This window comes from Hemibagrus wyckioides, linkage group LG29 (assembly GCF_019097595.1).
Source record: "Hemibagrus wyckioides isolate EC202008001 linkage group LG29, SWU_Hwy_1.0, whole genome shotgun sequence".
NCBI lineage: Eukaryota > Metazoa > Chordata > Actinopteri > Siluriformes > Bagridae > Hemibagrus > Hemibagrus wyckioides.
Genome location: NC_080738.1, coordinates 3192520 through 3212336, shown reverse-complemented (window position 1 = coordinate 3212336; position 19817 = coordinate 3192520). Strand labels below are relative to the sequence as shown.

At 42.8% G+C, this 19817-nt stretch overlaps 3 protein-coding genes and 1 long non-coding RNA gene across 4 annotated transcripts; 3 read left to right on the top strand and 1 right to left on the bottom strand.

Annotated features, from left to right (window-relative positions):
* Window positions 1-347: 347 nt before the first annotated feature.
* LOC131349501 (uncharacterized) lies at window positions 348-2071 on the top strand. Its single transcript, XR_009204078.1, has 4 exons — window positions 348-601; window positions 955-987; window positions 1081-1143; window positions 1535-2071. It is a non-coding gene; the product is annotated as an uncharacterized LOC131349501 (long non-coding RNA).
* A 429-nt stretch (window positions 2072-2500) lies between these two features.
* ufsp2 (ufm1-specific peptidase 2) lies at window positions 2501-7855 on the top strand. Its single transcript, XM_058385043.1, has 12 exons — window positions 2501-2631; window positions 2955-3033; window positions 3131-3314; window positions 3416-3476; window positions 3608-3762; window positions 3842-4034; window positions 4356-4502; window positions 4587-4751; window positions 4854-4978; window positions 5557-5633; window positions 5835-5959; window positions 7577-7855. The coding sequence occupies exons 1-12, from the start codon at window positions 2629-2631 to the stop codon at window positions 7661-7663; spliced, it is 1401 nt and encodes a 466-aa protein (XP_058241026.1). The 5' UTR covers window positions 2501-2628; the 3' UTR covers window positions 7664-7855.
* A 143-nt stretch (window positions 7856-7998) lies between these two features.
* Window positions 7999-14658, top strand: cfap97 (cilia and flagella associated protein 97). The gene is made up of 5 exons (XM_058385044.1): window positions 7999-9127; window positions 10045-11003; window positions 11100-11353; window positions 13346-13472; window positions 13565-14658. Exons 2-5 carry the CDS (start codon window positions 10091-10093, stop codon window positions 13663-13665), a joined length of 1395 nt encoding a protein of 464 aa, XP_058241027.1. The 5' UTR covers window positions 7999-9127; window positions 10045-10090; the 3' UTR covers window positions 13666-14658.
* A 1425-nt stretch (window positions 14659-16083) lies between these two features.
* On the bottom strand, window positions 16084-18970 carry slc25a4 (solute carrier family 25 member 4). The gene is made up of 4 exons (XM_058384153.1): window positions 18767-18970; window positions 17024-17510; window positions 16792-16932; window positions 16084-16616 (listed from the first exon to the last, which is right to left on the bottom strand). Exons 1-4 carry the CDS (start codon window positions 18875-18877, stop codon window positions 16459-16461), a joined length of 897 nt encoding a protein of 298 aa, XP_058240136.1. The 5' UTR covers window positions 18878-18970; the 3' UTR covers window positions 16084-16458.
* Between the last annotated feature and the right edge of the window lie 847 nt (window positions 18971-19817).

Below are 19817 nucleotides of genomic sequence, written 5' to 3'. Positions count from 1 at the left end.
TCAGGGTGCCCATCGCCGTGAGCTAGCTGTAAGCTAGCAAAAACAAATCTTTGCTAATGGAAAAGACTTATACATTCTGGTAGCTCCCAGTGTGTGTTTATTTGTATAGCACTGTTAGTGTTTACTTGTGCATTCTGTTATCTGACTTCTGAATACTCTGGCCTGTCTTTCAGTCAGCTAGCTAAAGTTTGTCTCCGTCGTCATCTAGAAAGTTGTGGCGGGGGTCCAGGAATTCTGTGAGCGGATCCTTGGAAAAATACTTGAAATACTTCTCTGCTGATTTTCCGGTCTGGCTTCAACTAGCTTTACTCAGCTTTAGCTGACTTGATCATAGGGGGTGGGGTCTTTGTCCATATTTGATGCACGAGGATTGGACTGAAATGTTAAATCACGCTTTACCAAAGTCAGTAAGATAGGATCGGAGGCACTTACCACATCACAACTCTGAAATGTAACCTAGTTGAAGATGTCACGGCTCATTGTAGTTATGTGTTTATATAATAAAATGTGTTTTAATTAGGGAAGAGCACTCCTGAGGACTTGGTCGGCAGCAAGGAGCCCAAGCAGGACCTCAGTAATTCCAGCCTTTCATCTCTTACATGTAAGTTCGTTCAATTTACTGAGAAAAAATCACTTTTCCTGGTTAATTATGCAGAAATCACATCACAGCACCTCAGTTTCACTTTACATCTTGATCTATATTTCAGACAGAAACAGATCACTGACAGAACGAACTGATCTGTGTCTTAGCCGAAGAAAACAGTTTATACTTCATTGTGGAGATTAAATGAATAATAACCACTAGGGGGAGCCGTCTTACAACGCTGACAGGTTTAAATCATCTCCAACTAGTGAATGATGAAGTATTTCCACATAATGCTGATATCTGTGTCCTATCTAGGGTTTTATTCTGAGTCTATTTTGTAATATTGTGTGAATGTTTTTATCTTTTAGACGGAATAATCAAACCTGACACCAGTAATGCAGGTATACAGTCATTTATACAACGATTACTGAGTGAATTAACTGAAAACAACCAAGACTGCATAGATTGACTGGGTTACTGTGATGTGTAAACAGATGTGGGCAGAGCTACAAATGGAGAGATTGGTACCCACACTTCACAAACCTCTGCTGGTACACGTAAGTAATAAGATAATTACTGTAAGTGCAAGTAGAGAAATATCTAAAAATTTATTTCTAGTGTTTTTACAGCACAGCTGATTTGTATTTAGCCACGCCCACTGAACTCCATAAATGGCAAAGCTCAAAAAGAGCTGAACTTGACACACATTTTCAGAGAAACATGTGATACAAATGTTTTCCCAAACAAGTCCGTTTACAAATACGTTTATTCAGTAGGATAAGAAGGCACGATGTGTCGTAGCTTGACTTTAGACTGAATGAAAAGCAACACTGTTTTAAGGTCATGTGATCCTAAACAAGGCATCTAAAGTCAAGCAGAAAGTTCAGACACTCGATTATACCTATCCAATGCTGGAATCCTCACAAATTTTTATTGTTCTTAAAACAGCGAGCCTTCTAGTGGAGGAACTGATACAGGTGTTCGACTCGGTCCGAGACAAAGTCCTGAACGATCCTCACACCTTCACCCTCCCGGTGCAGAGGTTCATTTCTCATTATGAAAACATAAAATCAGACTCCGCTCTCGCCTCAGCGCTGTCTGTGTTCGGGAAAAGAACCTGCAGATGGACGTCGCTCCGAAAGCCAGCAGCTGGGGGAAACGGGACACTGTCTACGGGTCGTCTTCTGAAGAGGATCAGACCAGAGCACGACTATCCGAGCTGGACGAAGAAGAGAATCAGGTCACAGAGTTTAGAGCTGTGTATGGATCAGAGTATGACACAAAATAGAGAAGAAAATAAAGCTTAAAATCCTGCCAGATTGTTTGTATTTTTGTTTTATGGATTAAAAGAGAATAAATCTCGTGTTTGTTCCGACTATAATCACATTTCAGACAACATGGTGGTGATATTTATTTAACATTTATGTAAGGTCTCCAGTGTCAGTGCTTTTGGTCTTCAAGACAGAGAATGAGTTTTTGTTGATATCTGCGATAACGTGACTGAAAACAGAACTGAAAACTAAGTGGATAAAAATAACATTTAAAAAATTAATAAATAATAATTAAAAGAATGTAAAATAATTGAATAATTGTGGTTTAAAAAGAGTAAATTATTCACATCCTGTTGTCTTTAATTCTTTAAATTATATGTCTATAAAAATATTGATAAAAGCTCCATATAGGCCTCTTATTTTATACACTTCTGAACTAAAAGAATGTTGTAACTTTACAGTCTTGCTTTATTACTCTAGTAAAAGCTGTAAATTTTGTTTATAATTCCATAAAATTCATGAAAACTCTCAAAAGAAAAGCGATTTTAAATGATTATTTTTATCGTGTTTTTCCACATCAGACAGTCGTGCCGTCTTTTCGCCTGTTGCCTCAGCCAATCACAGTCCGCGCTGCGTTCTACTTAATGAATATTCATGACTGGCTCGCTAACCCGGATGAAGCTGTCGCCGTTCTGTCGTGCTACGTCAACCGTAATGGCGGCTTCCTGATGACGCTTGCTGCGCTAGTGCTAGATTTTTCAGCTCAATAAAATGGTATGTAACATGGATTTTGACGGAAATTCGTCACTGTTTATAAACGTCTAATACACATATTAGAGCAAAGTGATACGTTTTGCGAATGAAGGTCTGCGTAACTTTTGAAATTAGCGCTGTTCTCGAGGCCGCATTACAAATGGCTCGTTGCCGCCTAGATAAGTACACTATACAGGGTTTAAAGTTAACCGCGCATGCGCACTATGTAGGGGAGATTATGTTCACTAAGGAGTCGTTTGAGATGCTGCCTCCTTGCTGTAGGAAACCCTTCCTTTTCCCCAGCTGTGACAGTAACTCCAGCTGTGTCTGTGTCCCCTTATCAGGTCCTGACAGAGAACAGTGACTTTATTTTTCGTCTAAAAGGAGTTTTGGAGTTTTTTTGCCAGCTTGGCGGCTCCAATGGTAAAGTTGCCTTCGAACACACACACACACACTATAATATAATGCATTATGATTAATAATGATGCCTTGAACAACATGCACTGCTGTATTTCTTTAGAAGCCCACGGACAGAGCTCCATCTCCAAAGCCTTCCAGGCTCTCCGCTCCAGAATATCGTCAGAGAGTCTGGTGTTCATGGTGTGTAACAGCCCCATCCTGCTGTGGCCTAACAAGACTTTTCACTCCTCCCTGGAGAGTGTGAGGGAGGAAACGCCGTGCAGAGACATCCAGCAGCACATAGAGTGAGGCCACAGTGTCGGGTCTTATGGGTTTAAAGTCCTGTGATGATTTTGTTACAGCGTCGAAGCTGTTGTGTTATTCAGCGTCGCATTGTGTTTGACAGGCTGGAAGATGGGGCGAACCGGAAGTCCTCGAAAAGAAGGGATAAAAAAGATGCCGGTCCTGTGAGTACACGTCTCAATCTCCTTCCATCTCCGTCCCAGAGCACTAAGAGGAACTATAGAAAGTTTCCTTTCCAGGAACTCTGACATGCCAGAATCATTGAAATGTTTCAACATGTTGATGTGTTTTGCAGATTTTGGTGAACCTGAAGCTCCTGATGGAGGTCACGGAGTCAGAACACAGCGGTGCATTGAGTCTGTGTAGAGTGACGAACAAGCAGCAGTTTGTGATGATGCCTCTCTGTATGGACTGCGTGATCGACGCAGGCGGCCATGATATGCTCGGCTCGTGAGTGGATAAGATTAGGTGTTTGTATCGGCACTGAATACTATTTGCTCTGATGCTGATATTTCTGTCTGTCCTGTAGTGTGTGTTCAGGCCTGGTGGAGGCGCTGCGTGCTCAGCTCTCAGACATGGAGCAAACGGTGCTCAGATACAGGAAGGACAGAACTCTGCCTGTACCTCAGCCTTTTCACTTTTCACTACCGGCGTCCGAGCGCCTGCTCACTGTTATTTATCCTGCAGGAGTTACGGACGATCAGCTGCTGTCTGTCAGAGAGGCAAGACACACACACACATGGACACACTCTGGTCCACATCTAAAGGCTTTTCCCCCCTATTTAATAATTTTTCATACTTTCGCCTTGTTTTTTTTTGTTTATTAGATCTGTTTTGTTATCTTTTCCTTTGTTTTTCTGTTCAAAGTGTGTTGTTTTTGTCTTGATTTTGTGTGGAGTGGGTCGATTTGCTTTGTTTATTTTCTCTATTGAAGGTCTTTTGTATATAGCAAGTTATTTGATCCCTTATTGTGTCTATTTTGTACATTTCCCTATGTAGTATAACGTGATACAATCCTGCAAATGCACATAAACTGTCCACAGGAGCTGCACAGGAAGCACGACTTGCCCAGTGACCGTCCGTATTTCCGGCGAGCCAACGCCTTCCACTTCCCGGGCGAGGCGTATAAAGATGGCTACCTGCGCAATCCTCACACACACCTCAGCGCTCCCAGCATAGAGGACGGCAAGGTGTGTATTAGTGGACTGACCGTAGACAGACAGACAGACAGACAAACAATAACGCTCCCTCTTAACCATTTATTTGTCCTCCAGCTGTTCGTGGTGCGAGGAGTGTACAGCTATCATCACTACATGCAGGACCGCGTGGACGATAACGGCTGGGGCTGCGCCTACCGCTCGCTGCAGACCATCTGCTCCTGGTTCCAGCAGCAGGGCTACACTGAGAGAAGCGTCCCCACACACAAGCAGATACAGCAGGTACACACATTACATACACACTGGTTTTCTCAATGAGTCTGGACAATGACAGTGTGTGTCTGGTGGATTGTTTATTCATTTATTGTGTGTGTGTGTGTTCAGGCTCTGGTGGACGTAGGTGATAAGGAACCTTCCTTCTTGGGTTCTCGTCAGTGGATCGGCTCAATCGAGGTGCAGGCTGTTCTCAACCAGCTGCTGGGGGTCAACTCGAAGATCCTGTTTGTGAGGTGTGTGTGTGTGTGTTTAGTCACATCTTTATTATATCTACCACAGAGGACAATTTGCACTTACTGTTGCTTTACTCTGATGGTGAGGGACGTCCCTACTACATGAGGGAGGAGCCACAGTTTCATTAAATCAACCAATCACAAACATCATCAGATGACATCACTACACATTAGACTGACTATCCCTAGGCTTTAGCGTGTACATTTTACATTTATCTTTTTGGAGCACGTCACGCTAGCAGCTAACACATGCAGGAAAATGTAGATTTCTCAGACGCATGGATTTTTCTGTTAAATGTTCCGAGAACATTGTTGCTAGGCAACCAGGAACTATTTTTGCTAGGATTTATATTGAACCTCTGTCCTGAGCTAAAGACGTCTAGTCACACGAGCCAGTTTGCCAGAGCAGATATAACGGAAGCCCTGCCCACTTTTTTTTTTTTTTTTAACCCAGAGATGATGATGATGATGATGATGATGATGTCACTCAACACGTGTATCATACATATAAACAATGATCAAAACCTATAATCACGGTTTAACCACAGTTCAAAAGCCGTTTTCTTCTCTTGATGCAGTCGTGGATCTGAGCTGGGTTCCAAAGGCCGAGAGCTGGCCACTCACTTCCAGACCGAGGGCACACCCATCATGATCGGTGAGTCATTAACGTTAATGCATTAGGAAGCGGCAGTGATCTGTAACCTTCCGGATATATTTACTAAGTATTCGTATAAGACATGAGATAAACAGAAACCCGGGGGGAACTGAAAGAAACCACTTGGTCTGAGGAGCCATTTGAGCTGCTTGTTGTCTAACTCAACACATATGTACATAGTCATTTTTTTGTCTGTACCAGGAGGGGGCGTCCTGGCGCACACTATCCTCGGCGTGGCCTGGAGCGAGACCAGCGGGCAGATCCGTTTCCTCATCCTGGATCCACACTACACAGGAGGGGAGGACCTACAGACCATCACGGATAAGGTAGAGTATGACTGACAACACAGCCAGCCAATCAGCACGCAGAGTCTGTGGGCTGAGAGACAAATTCTGTCTGATTAAAAATGATGAATTTAGATCATTACAGATTCGAGAACATTATTCGTTTGAGGTCAGTGTTGTTGCTTTCGTCTGTTTTTCTTTAGAGCAATTTTCTTTATACGCTCATGTTTTTATTGTTTGTTAAATTATTTTGGTTAACTGACCTGGTTATTCTTCAACACAGAGAATGTATACGTCTATAATGACGTCTAGTTAGATTTCATTTTGTCTTGTTTTGGTTTATTACATAGTGTAATACTATTTTTTTTGTTTACAATTGGCCATTTTATTTATTTATTTATCTATTTATTTATTTATTTATTTATTTATTTAACTTCGTTTTTTTTTTTTTTTTTTGTTTAACCTAGCTCCTTTGTGTTGCCTTGTTCTACTCAATTCGTCGTCTTTGTGACTTTGGTTCATTATCAATAATATTATTATTTTTTTACTCATTTTTATTAACGACTCGTGGACGTGATGTCACTTCCTGAATACATCGACGTATACCATTTGTTTATCGCTTTTTAACTTTGGACATTGTCTCAAAGCAGCTCTCCAGAAGTATAGAAAAATTTAAAGCTACTGTTTTTCTCTAATGAGCAAGCCTGAGGTGAAGGTGGTGAGGGAAAAGCTCTCTGAGACGATATGAGGAAGAAACCCTGAGAGGAACCAGGCTCAGAAGGGAACCTCGTCCTCATTTACGTGACACTGGATCACAGTAAATAATGTAAATGTTGATAATATCCTTAGTACAACAGAAAACAATAGCTCTTGAGGAACTTATAGATCAGTGTAGTTTCTGAGATCATTATAGACTTCAGAGACGGCCGAATTCATCTTCACCATTTAACAGTAAAAAAAACCATCTTGCGTCCTGTACACACATCCTGTAAACACACTTCCTTTTCAAAAACTAACCCCTTCAGTCCTGTCAGTCAGATATCACCTGCATTCAAATCCTCGTTCGCTGATCCATACAAAGGAAACATCACGACGTTTTTTTAACAGATTATCAGATTGATTCCTCGAGTCGAGTCTCAAACTCGGTTAAGCCTCTCAGTTCTGGCTGTGTGGTAGCAGGTTAGTTACTGGCTTCCTGAGACCGTGTTCTCGATATCTGTGTGTGTGTGTGTGTGTGTGTGTGTGTGTGTGTGTGTGTGTGTGGGATGGGCAGAGAAGAAGAAAAAAGAAAGAAAGAAAAAAAAAACACAACCCACACTAAAAACTTTCCCTGCCTTCAGTCTTTGTGCTCGAGCTGTGTGTGTGACCTTGAGAATGATAACACAGGAAACCATGCGCTTGTACCAATAACCGGAAACAGCATCACCTCTACTGACAGTTTCACGATAACCTTCCTTTTATCTTTAAAACACTCTATAACTTTATATATAACGCAAATAAAACACACTCGTACACACACACACACACATATTGTTTTACAAATGCATGTGCTGTAATAAAACAGTATTTACACAATGATGTGTGTGTATGCCTTCATGTCACAGACAGCTAACAAATCTTTGCTGCTCTGTGTGTGTGTGTGTGTGTGTGTGTGTGTAGGGATGGTGTGGATGGAAGGGACCTGAATTCTGGGATCAGAACGCCTACTACAACCTCTGCCTTCCCCAAACGCCAAAAATCATCTGAGAATCCGAGCCGCGGAGCCGACACACAGTGTTAATCTGAGAGGACAGGTTTATTTATAGGTGCATCAACACCTGTGTTTTTATTTTTCCTCCTTGTTGTCTGTTCATCTCTATCAGACCCTTCAGTACCCAGAACTCTTAACATGTAACTGTTGCTGATTTCTTCTCAGCTTTAATAAAGTGAAATATGAAATGCGATTTTTTTTTTTTTTTTTTTTTTTGCTTTTCTTTAAACCAGAAAACTACCTGAATCGGTGAAATCACATGCACCGGATTGTTATTGTGATATTTATGTGCAATGACTCGGATGCGAGTTGCGATGACGTCACACGACACGTCGCGATTCAAATGAGCGAGTCAGAGTGTCAATTAGTGATGGGAGGTCCGGCTCTTTTCAAAGAGTCGGCTCTTTTGACTCGGCTCCCTTAGAAGAGCCGGTTCTTACGACTGTACCAAATGTAATCTATTCATTTAGTTGTTTTTATGCATTTTCTTTCTCGTTACAAAATACACACAGGTTTGTTGCTGACCCTCATTTTTTATTTTACAAATTCTGCAGTCTCTAGATGCTGCTTCTTTCTTGCATTTAACTCTCTCTCTCTCTCTCTCTCTCTCTCTCTCTCTGTCTCTGTCGCGTCTTCCTCCCCCTTCCTTCTTTCACATAATGGTATGAGCCTAGCCTGTCCTCGCATGTGATTGGGCGCACATTGTGCCCATCAAAATAAAGTCCCGCCCCTGCCTGCATGGATTCATCCATAGAGCTGAGCAGGAGCGGCTGAAGAAGATTCGGCTCTTCCCGTCGCGATTCGGCTTTTCTCGTTCGCTACAAAGAATCGGCTCTTAGAGCCGACTCCTTCGCGAACGACACATCACTAATGTAAAAGTAAATGTCAAGTGTAAGAGCTAGGTTAACCTAATCCAGCATGGAAAGTTTCTATTATCGATTATACCTCAGCGATTGGGAACCAACTGGGAATTACGATTAGTCAGAAAGCCGTGAATAAATATTAAAAATGTAATCAGCGGTAAATTATAATGCCACGGATTTTACTATAACAACATGAATTGTATTATTCTTTACTTCTGTAATTTGTTATATTATGAGCGTGACAAGGGGTTAAGATCATTTAAATAAAAATGTATAAAATATCTATATCTTTTTCCGAGGCTGGTTGTTTATTTTTTTATGCAGCGCCCTCTGCTGGCTGCTTCAACACAGAACCCGTATTAAGCGAACCCGGCGTCCAGGTTGCGGAAGTGACGTTTGCGTAGTTACCGTCGCTAGGGAAACCCACTCAGTATCCGCTACTTAGCAATCTGTCACTGTGTCGTTTAGCGGCGTTTTCACTCCGAGTCTCTCTCTCTCACACACACACACACACACAGGGGAACCGGTGGAAATGGTGTGTTGTTGTGTTTCCTCTCCGAAGCTCAGGGTTCATTTGCACGAGTTTCAGCTTTAAAGGTAAGGTTTCGGCATGGTTAGCGTTAGCTGTCCTGCTAAAACGTGGACGAAGCCCAAGTAAGTGCGTGCTCCCTGTGTAGGCGCCCTACCTGCCGTGTGAAATGGGGTGTGTTTGGCACTTCGTGTGAGACTTTTAGTGTGATTTGGGACGCGGCTTCAGTCAGCGTTGGCGTGATTCGTGCCGCAGTAAACATTTATTTCCAGTTTGTTTGTAAATCCGAGGTCGGGTCGCTTTTCTTGAGGGACAGATAGTGAAGTGTTTGGCTTTAGCGGTGTTGTTGGAGACCTCAGGCGGTTTAATATTTAACTGACTGTGTGGTAGAAACCATTCCGTCAGGTTTCCTCCAGGGCATCAAGCCCTTTCTTCTTCCCAGCTTGTCTAACCCAGAATTTTCATGATCCTGTGACGTCATCGTCTCCTTTCCTCGTCCTTGCTCCATTTAAGTCTCGAAAAAGCCTTGCTTTATCCCAAACTTTACGATAATGCGTGGTTTGAGTGTCAGATACTCGCATACGAATAAAAATAAATAAAATTCGAAAACAATTTGCGTCAAAAAAAAAAGAATGTTTAATGACAAGCAAAACAGTTACGCTATAAAATAGAAGCACCAATCAGGTTCTAATATGCAAATGAGGGAAACAGGTCATCTGAGCAGAGGGGGCGGGGCATGCGTATTCATAGAATCCAGATTTCCAGATTTTATTGTACTAATATAACAAAAATCAAGCTTTTCTAAAGGTTGGAAAATGTCTTCTGATCTTCTGTCCAGTTTTGGTGATGCCACGCCCACTGTCTTCTGCTGTTGTAGCCCGTCCGCCTCAGGGTTCGACAGCATCGTCTATTGCGTTTCTGCTCACCGTGGTTGTAAAGAGTGGTTATTTGTGTAATTCTCCTCTGCCCTTTCTCATCTCTGTAGACAGTGACAGAGTGCTCACCTAGGGGGGAAGAAGGAAACGAAGCTAATGATGTACAGCCCGAAGGAACTGGAAGGAGAGGTGGATCACTCGTTCTTCGACAGCGACTGCGATGTGAGCGGCACCAAGCCAGAAAAACCCGTTCACCAGGAGAAGGAGGAGAGAGAAATCACTAACCAGAAGCTTCCCAACCAAAATGAAAGCCGGAGAGAAAAGGAGGAGTGTGGAGTGGAAACTTTGGAGAAAGAGATGTCCGGACTTGAGGTTCAGAGCGGGTTGATTGTGAAGGATGGCTCTGAATGTAAGGAGGACGTCGAAATCAGAAAAGAAGAGAGAGAACATGAGGGAACGGAAAACAGAGAGGGTCCTCCTGAACAGAAGGATGGCGTTAAAAAAGACGAGGCGGCGTGTGGAAAAGACGACTCCGACAACTCATCCAGGAAATCCTCGCCGCTCCCTCGTTCTGACGTGTCCGGATCAAGTCGTGGCAGCCAATCGGACGACTCGTCCAGCATCTGCTCCTCCTCCTCCTCTGAGGCCGAGGAAGACGATGCCGTTTTTAAAAACGAGGATGACGGATACCAGTGCGATGAACCTGCCAAAAAGTCCACTGGCAAATTCCGCAACCGGAGCCATGGCTATTCATCATCATCCAGCAGTGGAGACAGAAGCCCCACCCCTTTGGCCAAGCCCTCTAGCACTCAGTCCACCTCATCCCCAGGGCGACAGCCACGACCGGGATCAGCCAACCGCAAGCAAAGACCGAAAACCTCAGAAGCGGCAGATTCAGATGATACGGTGACAGACGTTACACCTCTTTCCTCCCCGGACGCTAGTCCCCAACCGTCGTTCGACCTAGCTCTGCCCACTTCCACTGACTCAACCTTACCTGCTCCACATACTGACACCTCTGTTGATGGACAGCAGCGGGATGTGAATACGGATGGAGAGGAACGATCTGGTAGGTGTCACAGTTCCATGGGAAGATCAAAATAATAATAAAAGATCATCTTCGTATAACTAATCCATGTTTTGTTCTCGTCTGTGCTGGCCGCAGGCAGGCGGATTGACAGCGCCTCCATCATCAGCGGCAGGAGCAGTGCAAGCCGGCGCCGTAAGAACTACTCCTTCACCAGCGACGAGGTGCGACGCATCGATCGAGAGAACCAGCGACTCATCCGCGAGCTCTCGCGCTCCTCCACTCGTACCTCCTCTCGCTCCACCCACCGATCCTCTGCACCGCCCCTCCGCCTTTATCACAGCGCCCTCAACAGGCAGCGTGAGCAACAGCGTATCCAACGAGAGAACCTGGTCAGTTTAGTTCTTTCTGAAAAGATTCCAAATTTTTTACTTTTTTTTTTTTTTTTATCCTATTTTGAGTGTTCCCAGTACCCTGCCTTCCCAGTGTAAAGAAACTTTTGTCCTTATTCCCAAACTCCCTACAAACCCATATGGTATCATGTTGTTCATCGATAACATTGATATGATCGCCCTAAAAAATAGAAATATATAGTAATAGTAATAATAGACGGGATTAGTAGGCAGGTAATAATATAATTTCTTTGTTTATTTATTTATTTTTGATGTACAGGTGGTGGGAGGGGGGATGTCTATAATTTTTCTGACCACTAGATGGCTCCTTAGCTCAACTGCTCAGATTCTCAGCGATCTTTTTTTGCTTGTAACTGTTATAATTAGGACACGAAAAAAAACCCATTATAATAATAAGGTCATGGAAGATGTCTATTGTAGCAGCTGCTGAATGAAAGTGGTTTGGGTGTGTGTGTGTGTGTGTGTGTGTGTGTGTGTGTGTGTCAGACACATACACAGTCAGACAGGCAGAGACAGGTGGAAGTGTCCTGCTGTAGGAATCTGACTCGATCAGATTAAATAAAGATTTTTTACTTGGCAAATTTGTTCTTCCAGATCTGAAGTATACACAAAAAATTGTAAAAAATAAATTAATTAATTAATTTAATAATGATGAAATGGAAAGTAAAAAGGAATATCAGTATATTACTTTAATTATTAAAAAAAATTCTAAACTAATACAGTTGTCACAGGTACTTGATCTGGAATACTTTTATTCAAATATATCTGATCTCCCTTTGTTCTGTAGCTCGGATAGACGGAAAAAACGAGTGATCTGATGTATAGAATACATATTTGAATTGAAACGGATATGATACCATGTTTCATGTTCCATGTTCCAGCGCAGTTCTGGAGCTCTATCTGAGGAATTAGCAGGCCACACCTCTTCTAGTACTGACAGGCACGGTGGCCACGCCTCCTTCGCGAGGACCGCCTGTGGAAATGATTGCGATATCGTTTCTGAATAATAGCAGTAACTATAAAATCATCAGACTTCCGCCCGGGTGCCAGAATGTTCAGAATCTGTGAAGTCGTCTCTTTTAACCTCAGGGTCCAACTAAATGAGTGTTGTGAACTTTGTTATAGTTCATGAGGTTGGGACAAATTGTTCCTCTCTCTCTCTCCTTCCGTCTCCGTCACTTTTCCTCCCTCTTGCTCTTTCTCTATCCCTCTATTCTTAGCACAGTGGAGTAACACAATCCCACTGGTGGTGTTTTTTTTCCTTTCCTTCTCCCTCTCTCTCTCTCTCTCTCTCACACACACACACACACACACTGTCATGTTATTTTCCTTTGATTCATTATTTCTCCTGTTCTCTCTCTCTCTCTCTCTCTCTCTCTCCATTCTCTGTAAACCTCACTGACTGAACACTCTCTTCCTTAAACCCTAGAGGGTTGCCAGATCTTTCCAAATCTGGTACAGCTCCATAATGCTGGCCTTCGGTCTATGCTCTATTTCCAGTGACGCGCTTCTCTTTGGCTTCTGCTTACTGTAGGGTTTCCAAAGGCTATAGGAGGCATGAGTGCCGCTGACATTCTGATCCCGGCGCCCTGGTTATTTATACCTTCAATGGGTCCCAAGCAACCTTTCATTCTGTTCTAGCACTTGGTGAACTCTCGGTCGTACAAAGTCAGTGTTTGGAGGTGTGGACTGTTTTATAATGCCTGATAAAGCAACAGCAAAGGGATTAGTATGAAACAAGTCATTCATGCAGTGGTGTTATTGGTGTCCTGAAGTGTTTTATTCCTCTTGTACCACCAGAATTCACCAAAGATTACTAAAAACCTGTTAATATTTGAATATTCCTTTTATTACTGTAATCTTAATGATATTTTGTTACACTGAAAGTCCTAGTAGATCATGGTAGTCATTATTATCTGAGAATGAGTCTGTGTGTGTGTGTGTGTGTGTGTGTGTGTTTGCATACCCTAGGCCTTTGTAAAGCGTTTGGAGTCAGTAAAGCCGACTCCAGGAATGACTCGATTAGAACAGCTAACAGACTACCAGCGCCAAGCCGGATACCTCGGAATACCTACACCTCTCATCAGACCTGCATCAGGTACACACACACACACACACACACAGTCTGTGATGAGCAGTCGAAATCAATAGTTATAAACAAATACCCGTCAACTTTGTTACACTCCACAGGAAGAACCTCCAGAACCTGCACTTCCACCAGTCCTCACAGAACCAGACCTGAAACTGCAAAACCCACCAGAACCACACCTCCCCGTCCGGCCTGGTCCTGATCCGAACCTCAGCTCTCATCACATGCAAAACCGCTCGAATGCTTCCCGCAATGCAGCACCTCAGATCCGGGTTGTGAGAAGCCGAGTTTCTGATGGACCACTTTAATGTTGTAAGTAGGACAACATTAAAGCCTTCATGACCAGGTGATTGGCTAGTTATAGGTTAGTAGAAGTGGTTGGTAGAGAAGGGAACACGATGATAAACTTGATCTTTGCACGTAAACCCGTGTCTTAAACCTGTCACCCATAAAATATTAGAGAATATGTAAAAAAGCTGCACCCTGGTAAGCAGCAGTTTGCCACCATGTTGCCTTTATCCAAAATGTTCATAACTAGTCAAATGTCCAGGTGTCTGTAGAGGCCATTCATTAAAATGAGCTATAGAACACAAAATCTATGAGGTTTATTGTCCAACATGGTGATCGATCATTGAAAAATAATAATGAATGGTCTCTCTGGACCCCTGGATATGACATATCACACTCTCTTTACCACTATATGACATTTTGAATCTTAGATTTATTTTATAAACTTAGGCTTCGAATAAACTAGCCAATTGAACCCCTGAAACACGTCAGAGACTTTTCCTATTCTCATTGTATACGCACATGACAATCTACAGCAGCCATTTATAGATTTTTTGATTGGAGAAGGTTTGAGCCTTATTTTGCTGGATCTGGTGTTCATTTTGCAGCTGGACATTGCACTTGGTAACTTTAGAGAACTTTAATGGATCTCTCTTAGGCTTCTCTCAGAGCTTCGTAGTCGATGCTTATCCACGTATGCTTGCTTTCTTTGTGCCTGAAATATTAGTAGGCTTAAATGATTGATTAACCTACTGAAGACAAATGCTTAGCCTTTACTGTTTACTGTAGTTAGAGCATTTCATCTTATGTGTAAGTTTAAAGATCAGTAGATTTAAATTATATATAAGTATATATTATATATTTGATATTGTCAAATCTGTTTGTTGGAATAAAAGTATTAAATTTACTTGTATGTTGTATGACGGTTGATACCACACATGCACACACGGTGATACTAACACTAGTTACTGACCTGTTACTATGGACGGCCACAATACAGACAGTCCTGACCTTCTGGTGCTTATTAACCTCTGCACACAAGCATTGTTATGGCAGGCATGCCGTGAGAGAGACATGTCAACAACCTGTGTTTTACTGTATTGTCTTCATGACCCGTGACCCTCATTATGTTTTTCTGTAATCCCTGTTGACAGCATTATTTAACTCAAAGCGAGGGTGAAGCTAGCCCATACTTAAAAATCTGATCGTCTAACATTCACAGTAGTGCAAATTTAATGACTTCAAGGCTGAAAGGATGTTTACACATTATTTTTCTTTACATCTATAGTGTACTAATATAGCTGGAATGGAAATTGTTTTCTCTGTGCATTGTCTTGTCAGTGTTATCCTGAGGGAATGCATCTTACTGTATACACTACATGGTTTGTAGACAGCTGACCATCACTCGCATGTAGTTTTTGTCCAAACTTTTGCCACAAAGTTGGAAGCACAGTATTGTCTTTGTTTACTATTGCACTGTGGGGATGTGGTTAAAAAGAAGAAGAACTGAAGGCACTAAGCCTTTATTATCGCCGCACATACATTACAGCACAGTGGAATTCCTTTCTTGGCTTATCTCAGCTGAGGAAGTTGGGGTCAGAGCCCCTGGAGTAGAGAGGGTTAAGGGCTTTGCTCATTTGCCCAACGGTGGAGCTTGGTGATTTTAGGGCTTGAACCCTCATCTTCCGAACAACAACCCAGAACCTTAATCTCTTGCCCCACTCCTGCCAAATTAACATGTTAGACTACTGATCGGAAGGTTGTGTGGTCAAATCCTAGGCCCACCAAGCTGGGCCCCTGAGCAAGGGTCTAAGATAAATTGTAAGTCACTCTGGATAAGAGCATCTGCCAAATGCCAGAAATGGAAATAAGAGGCCCAGACCTGTTTCTGCCTGACAATGCCCCTGTGCACAAAGGTTTACCAAGGTTAAAGTGGAAGAATTGGTCTGGTCTGGACAGAGTCCCACAACACAGGCTTCCTCACCTGACCAGGACTTACCTCATGAATGGTTTTGTAGCTATACTTTTGAGCATATAGGGTAGTTTGGGTTATCTCCCACTGGAACCCTTAAATATTAATTTTGGATAGGCACTGCCAAGCTACCACCATTGGACCCTTGAGCAAGACCCCCAACTCACCCTGCTCCAGGGGCGCTGCATCATGGCTGACCCTGCACTCTTGACCCCAATGCATGATGGGATATGCGAAGAAAGAATTTCACTTTTCAGTAATGTATATGTGTAATGTAAAGACAACAATCAAGTAAATTTGAAGAAATGAAGAAAAAGAATACAGGAACAGGAGGAAAAGAAAGGTTTAGACAACACTTAATGGGTATTTTCAAGTTTATTTTTATTAAAAGAACACTTTTCCGGTGTACAGGCACATGAATCTTTCATTAACAGGGCTCCCCCGGCCCCAGAGGTGCTCGTGTTTTGTTTTTTTCTAAATGGAACAAATATTATAAACGAACCAAAACAATCTTTGCATACCGAGAATAATCAGACCTGAGAGGACAGTCGTAATCAGAGATGTGGGTGGGGTTGGGATTAAATATATTTACACAGGTTTAGGAGCGGACAATAAAGTAGTTCCTCTCGACTCTCAGACACTCGGCACACTCTCGCACACATCTAGCCTGATTTAAGACATTCACAGCACTGAGGGTCTCCTTTCTGCTAAGATGGACCTGAAGGATTTAACATTTTATGTGAACTTCTTGATCTCGTCATAGAGGACAAGCACAAAAGCTCCACCCATGCCTCTCAGCACATTCGACCAGGCACCCTTGAAGAAAGCTCTAGGTCCCTCATCCTTGATGATCTTCTTCCAGCAGTCCACTGTGCCCTTGTACATGATGTCGGCTGGGGAAGGAAATGAGAACAGATGTGTATTTTGAAGGTGTTTGTTATGAATCATCACAATTTTGGTCTTGGACCTTTTGTCCTTGCTGCAGAACCAAAAGTCCAGTGTGTGCAGCAGGGGATATTGTGATCACAGATCTTATTGTAGTGTGTGTAACGAGTAAACTCTGCTTACCTCCTTTGCGTCCTGACTGCATCATCATACGACGTCTGACAGTGTCAAAGGGATAGGAAATGATACCAGCCACGGCAGTGACGGTCTGGGCAATCATCCAGCTGATGATGATGTGTGTGTTCTTGGGGTCTGGCAGCATGCCTACAAGTTCACGTTCAACAAATTTGCGTTTTATCATTTGCCAAGGTTTTTATTCCTTGATGAAGTAATCAAAAATCAATCTGTTTTTTACCTTTAGCGGTGTCGTAGATACCGAAGTAGGCGGCTCTGTAGATAATGATGCCCTGGACAGACACGTTGAAGCCGAGGTAGAGCCCCCTGATGCCATCTGACTTAAAGATCTTGGCAAGACAGTTGCCCAGGCCGGTAAACTCTCTCTCAGCGGCCCCTTTGCCAATATCAGCAGCCAGACGGGTCCTAGCGAAATCCAGTGGGTACACGAAGCAGAGTGATGTGGCACCGGCAGCACCACCTGATGCCAGATTGCCGGCAAAGTAGCGCCAGAACTGGGTGTGCTTGTCGACACCGCCAAGGAACAGCTTCTTGTACTTGTCCTTGAAGGCAAAGTTGAGAGCCTGAGTCGGGAAGTACCGGATCACATTGGCCAGGTTTCCACGCCAGAAACTGAGGAAGCCCTGCTCCTTGGGAATCCTCACCACGCAGTCGATGATGCCTTTGTACTGCATCTCGGCAGTGATCTGTTTGCTGGCATGCTGGACCTGGAGGAGGAGCATTTGTTGTTAGTAGAGGCTCATAGTATAATTTACACCTTCTCAGACATATGCGTCTCAGCTGTCGGATCTTATTAAATTTGACTTTGTTCAATCAGTTACATAATTCGGTGGACTGGATGTGCTGAAGCAGGAAAAACAGACTACACCAGGTTTGTGGGGAATTCTACCTAGATGGCACAGGAGGCCCAGAGTTGGTTGACTGGATGGTTCAGAACCTATGGTTGAGTAATAATCTTCCCTCAGCTGAATCCTCAAATATGTGACCTTTGACGTATATAGTTAACCTGCCATGGACAGTTGAGTTCCTCGCTTTCCATCATCTCTCAGTTGTTCATTGAACTTGGCTCCAGTTTAGATATTTTACCTTTCTTATTGGAAAGATTAGTCTGACCACATGCACCGCCCGCACTGAGGATTACAGCCATGTGAGGGGTTGGGGATTGGGTTGCAAACCCCAAGCTATTTTTAGGACTAAACTCACCCCAAGTATTGTCACTTTATGCAACCACGTTTTTACCAACACCATGTCTACGACTTGCTTGTTAATAACTCAAGTACCGTGACCGATAGAAATCTGATTAATGTGTCGGCTAATTTTCAGACTTCTTGCAATATCCAAAATGACAGCGAACCTTTTTGCAGAAACCTTTAATCACCTTCCCTTGCACACCATGCACAAAGCCTGGTATAAAAATTTATACCATAATAACAAGTACCATGAGTACCAGTCGTATTCTAAAGATTAGAGACAATCTGCAAGGTGAAAACTAAGGTTGGTGGAATGATCCTTTAGGACCATGACCCCTAGCCTGGAAGAGACAAATTCCAGGAAAGACAAGACAGATAGGTCTTTTTACAGGAAGTGCAAAAGTACTGTGCTACAGCCTCATGCAAATACAGATCAATGAACCTGTGTTAAAATATTGAATTATGTGTCATGTACACAGTAATGGTAATCAGTTCCAGATGTCTAAACCTCTGTCAAAGGGTTAATGTGTTGAATTTTAAAGCTTCCTTTCCAGGGATAAACCAAAGAACCTTTTAAAGTGGACACAAATTAATATAATGTGTCAGTTAATAAAAACAATTATGGTAGATTTCTAAAGCTTTTCAAGACCACACTTTCTGCGTGACACAGAATAATAACGGATTGATGTTTATTATTTTAAAAATGAATTGAATAAATTGCACGCACACACACACACACACACACACACACACACACACACACAGTAAGATACCTGCAGCAGCAGTTTGACCCTCTCGATGGGTGCCACGGCTGTTTTGGAGATAGCCGCGGCCACTCCACCTGCCAGGAAATCCTTCAAGAAGCTGACGACTCCCTCAGCCATGGTGCCGGTGTGTGTGTGTGTGTGTGTTTCTGTTCCGTGCGCGAACTCACAACTCTCAACACGCCGATGGACCCTCCAAATGGACGAGCACGCGGGCCTGTGCGCCCCTCATATAGCCGCGCACCTATCGCGAGAAGAGCAGGTGATGGACGCGCGCGCCATCGAACGGAAAATGATGCGTAAATAAATATCCCGGGTCAGAGGGCGCGAGGCAAACGCCATGCTCTGATATTGAGGGACGTTTAAAGGACAAATTCACCTTTTTTTTTTTGGAAGGACAAAGTTTTTTCCTAATAATAATAATAATAATAATAATAATAATACGCATTATTAAAAACGTACCCATTATATATATTCAAACACAAATGACATGTACAATATTTATTTATTTGTTTATTTACTCGTTTATTTATGAAGCAGCACAAAGGACGAATTCAACACACACCGCTTTATATTATTTATTTCATCTTTGCGCTAATGAGGTCCCATCAAATCATTCACATTAGCATTGTTTTTAAATGAATTGTTTCATGACTTGACATTTTAGAGCCTTAAAGAAGAAAAGCCTAGAAACACGGATGATTTCGTGCCTAAATAAAGAGAAGAACAATTTATATTTAAAAAAAATATATAAACATGAGACATGAAGGCTGCGCGTGGCACTGCTATTGCTAAAATGTCCTTTCTCATTCACGTGCACCTTTAAAGCTTTTGAATTTTTAGAATTATGACTGGAGTTCGAGGATGCATGTAGAGCTACAAAGGGGTCAAACTTTTTTTCTCCACGCCGGTTACTTCACCCAGAAGTCTCCCGAGTCTCGTGCGTAATTACGCACAGTGCACATGACCGAGGCGCGTGGATATCGGACGCCATGCAGGGATTATAACTCTGTTAAGGTCAGACAGGAAAACCCGGAGTGGATTAAACACACACCGGAAG

Excerpts from the sequence above, each read along its gene's own strand:
- ufsp2 (XM_058385043.1), top strand. Across the intron at positions 3,034-3,130 it reads CCAGCTTGGCGGCTCCAATG|AAGCCCACGGACAGAGCTCC; the intron begins GTAAAGTTGCCT and ends GTATTTCTTTAG. Across the intron at positions 3,477-3,607 it reads ATAAAAAAGATGCCGGTCCT|ATTTTGGTGAACCTGAAGCT; the intron begins GTGAGTACACGT and ends TGTGTTTTGCAG.
- slc25a4 (XM_058384153.1), bottom strand. The coding sequence starts at position 18,877 with ATGGCTGAGGGAGTCGTCAGCTTCTTGAAGGATTTCCTGGCAGGTGGA. Across the intron at positions 17,511-18,766 it reads GGGTCAAACTGCTGCTGCAG|GTCCAGCATGCCAGCAAACA; the intron begins GTATCTTACTGT and ends CTCCTCCTCCAG. Across the intron at positions 16,933-17,023 it reads TATCTACGACACCGCTAAAG|GCATGCTGCCAGACCCCAAG; the intron begins GTAAAAAACAGA and ends GTGAACTTGTAG.
- cfap97 (XM_058385044.1), top strand. The coding sequence starts at position 10,091 with ATGATGTACAGCCCGAAGGAACTGGAAGGAGAGGTGGATCACTCGTTC. Across the intron at positions 11,004-11,099 it reads GGATGGAGAGGAACGATCTG|GCAGGCGGATTGACAGCGCC; the intron begins GTAGGTGTCACA and ends TGCTGGCCGCAG. Across the intron at positions 11,354-13,345 it reads GTATCCAACGAGAGAACCTG|GCCTTTGTAAAGCGTTTGGA; the intron begins GTCAGTTTAGTT and ends TGCATACCCTAG.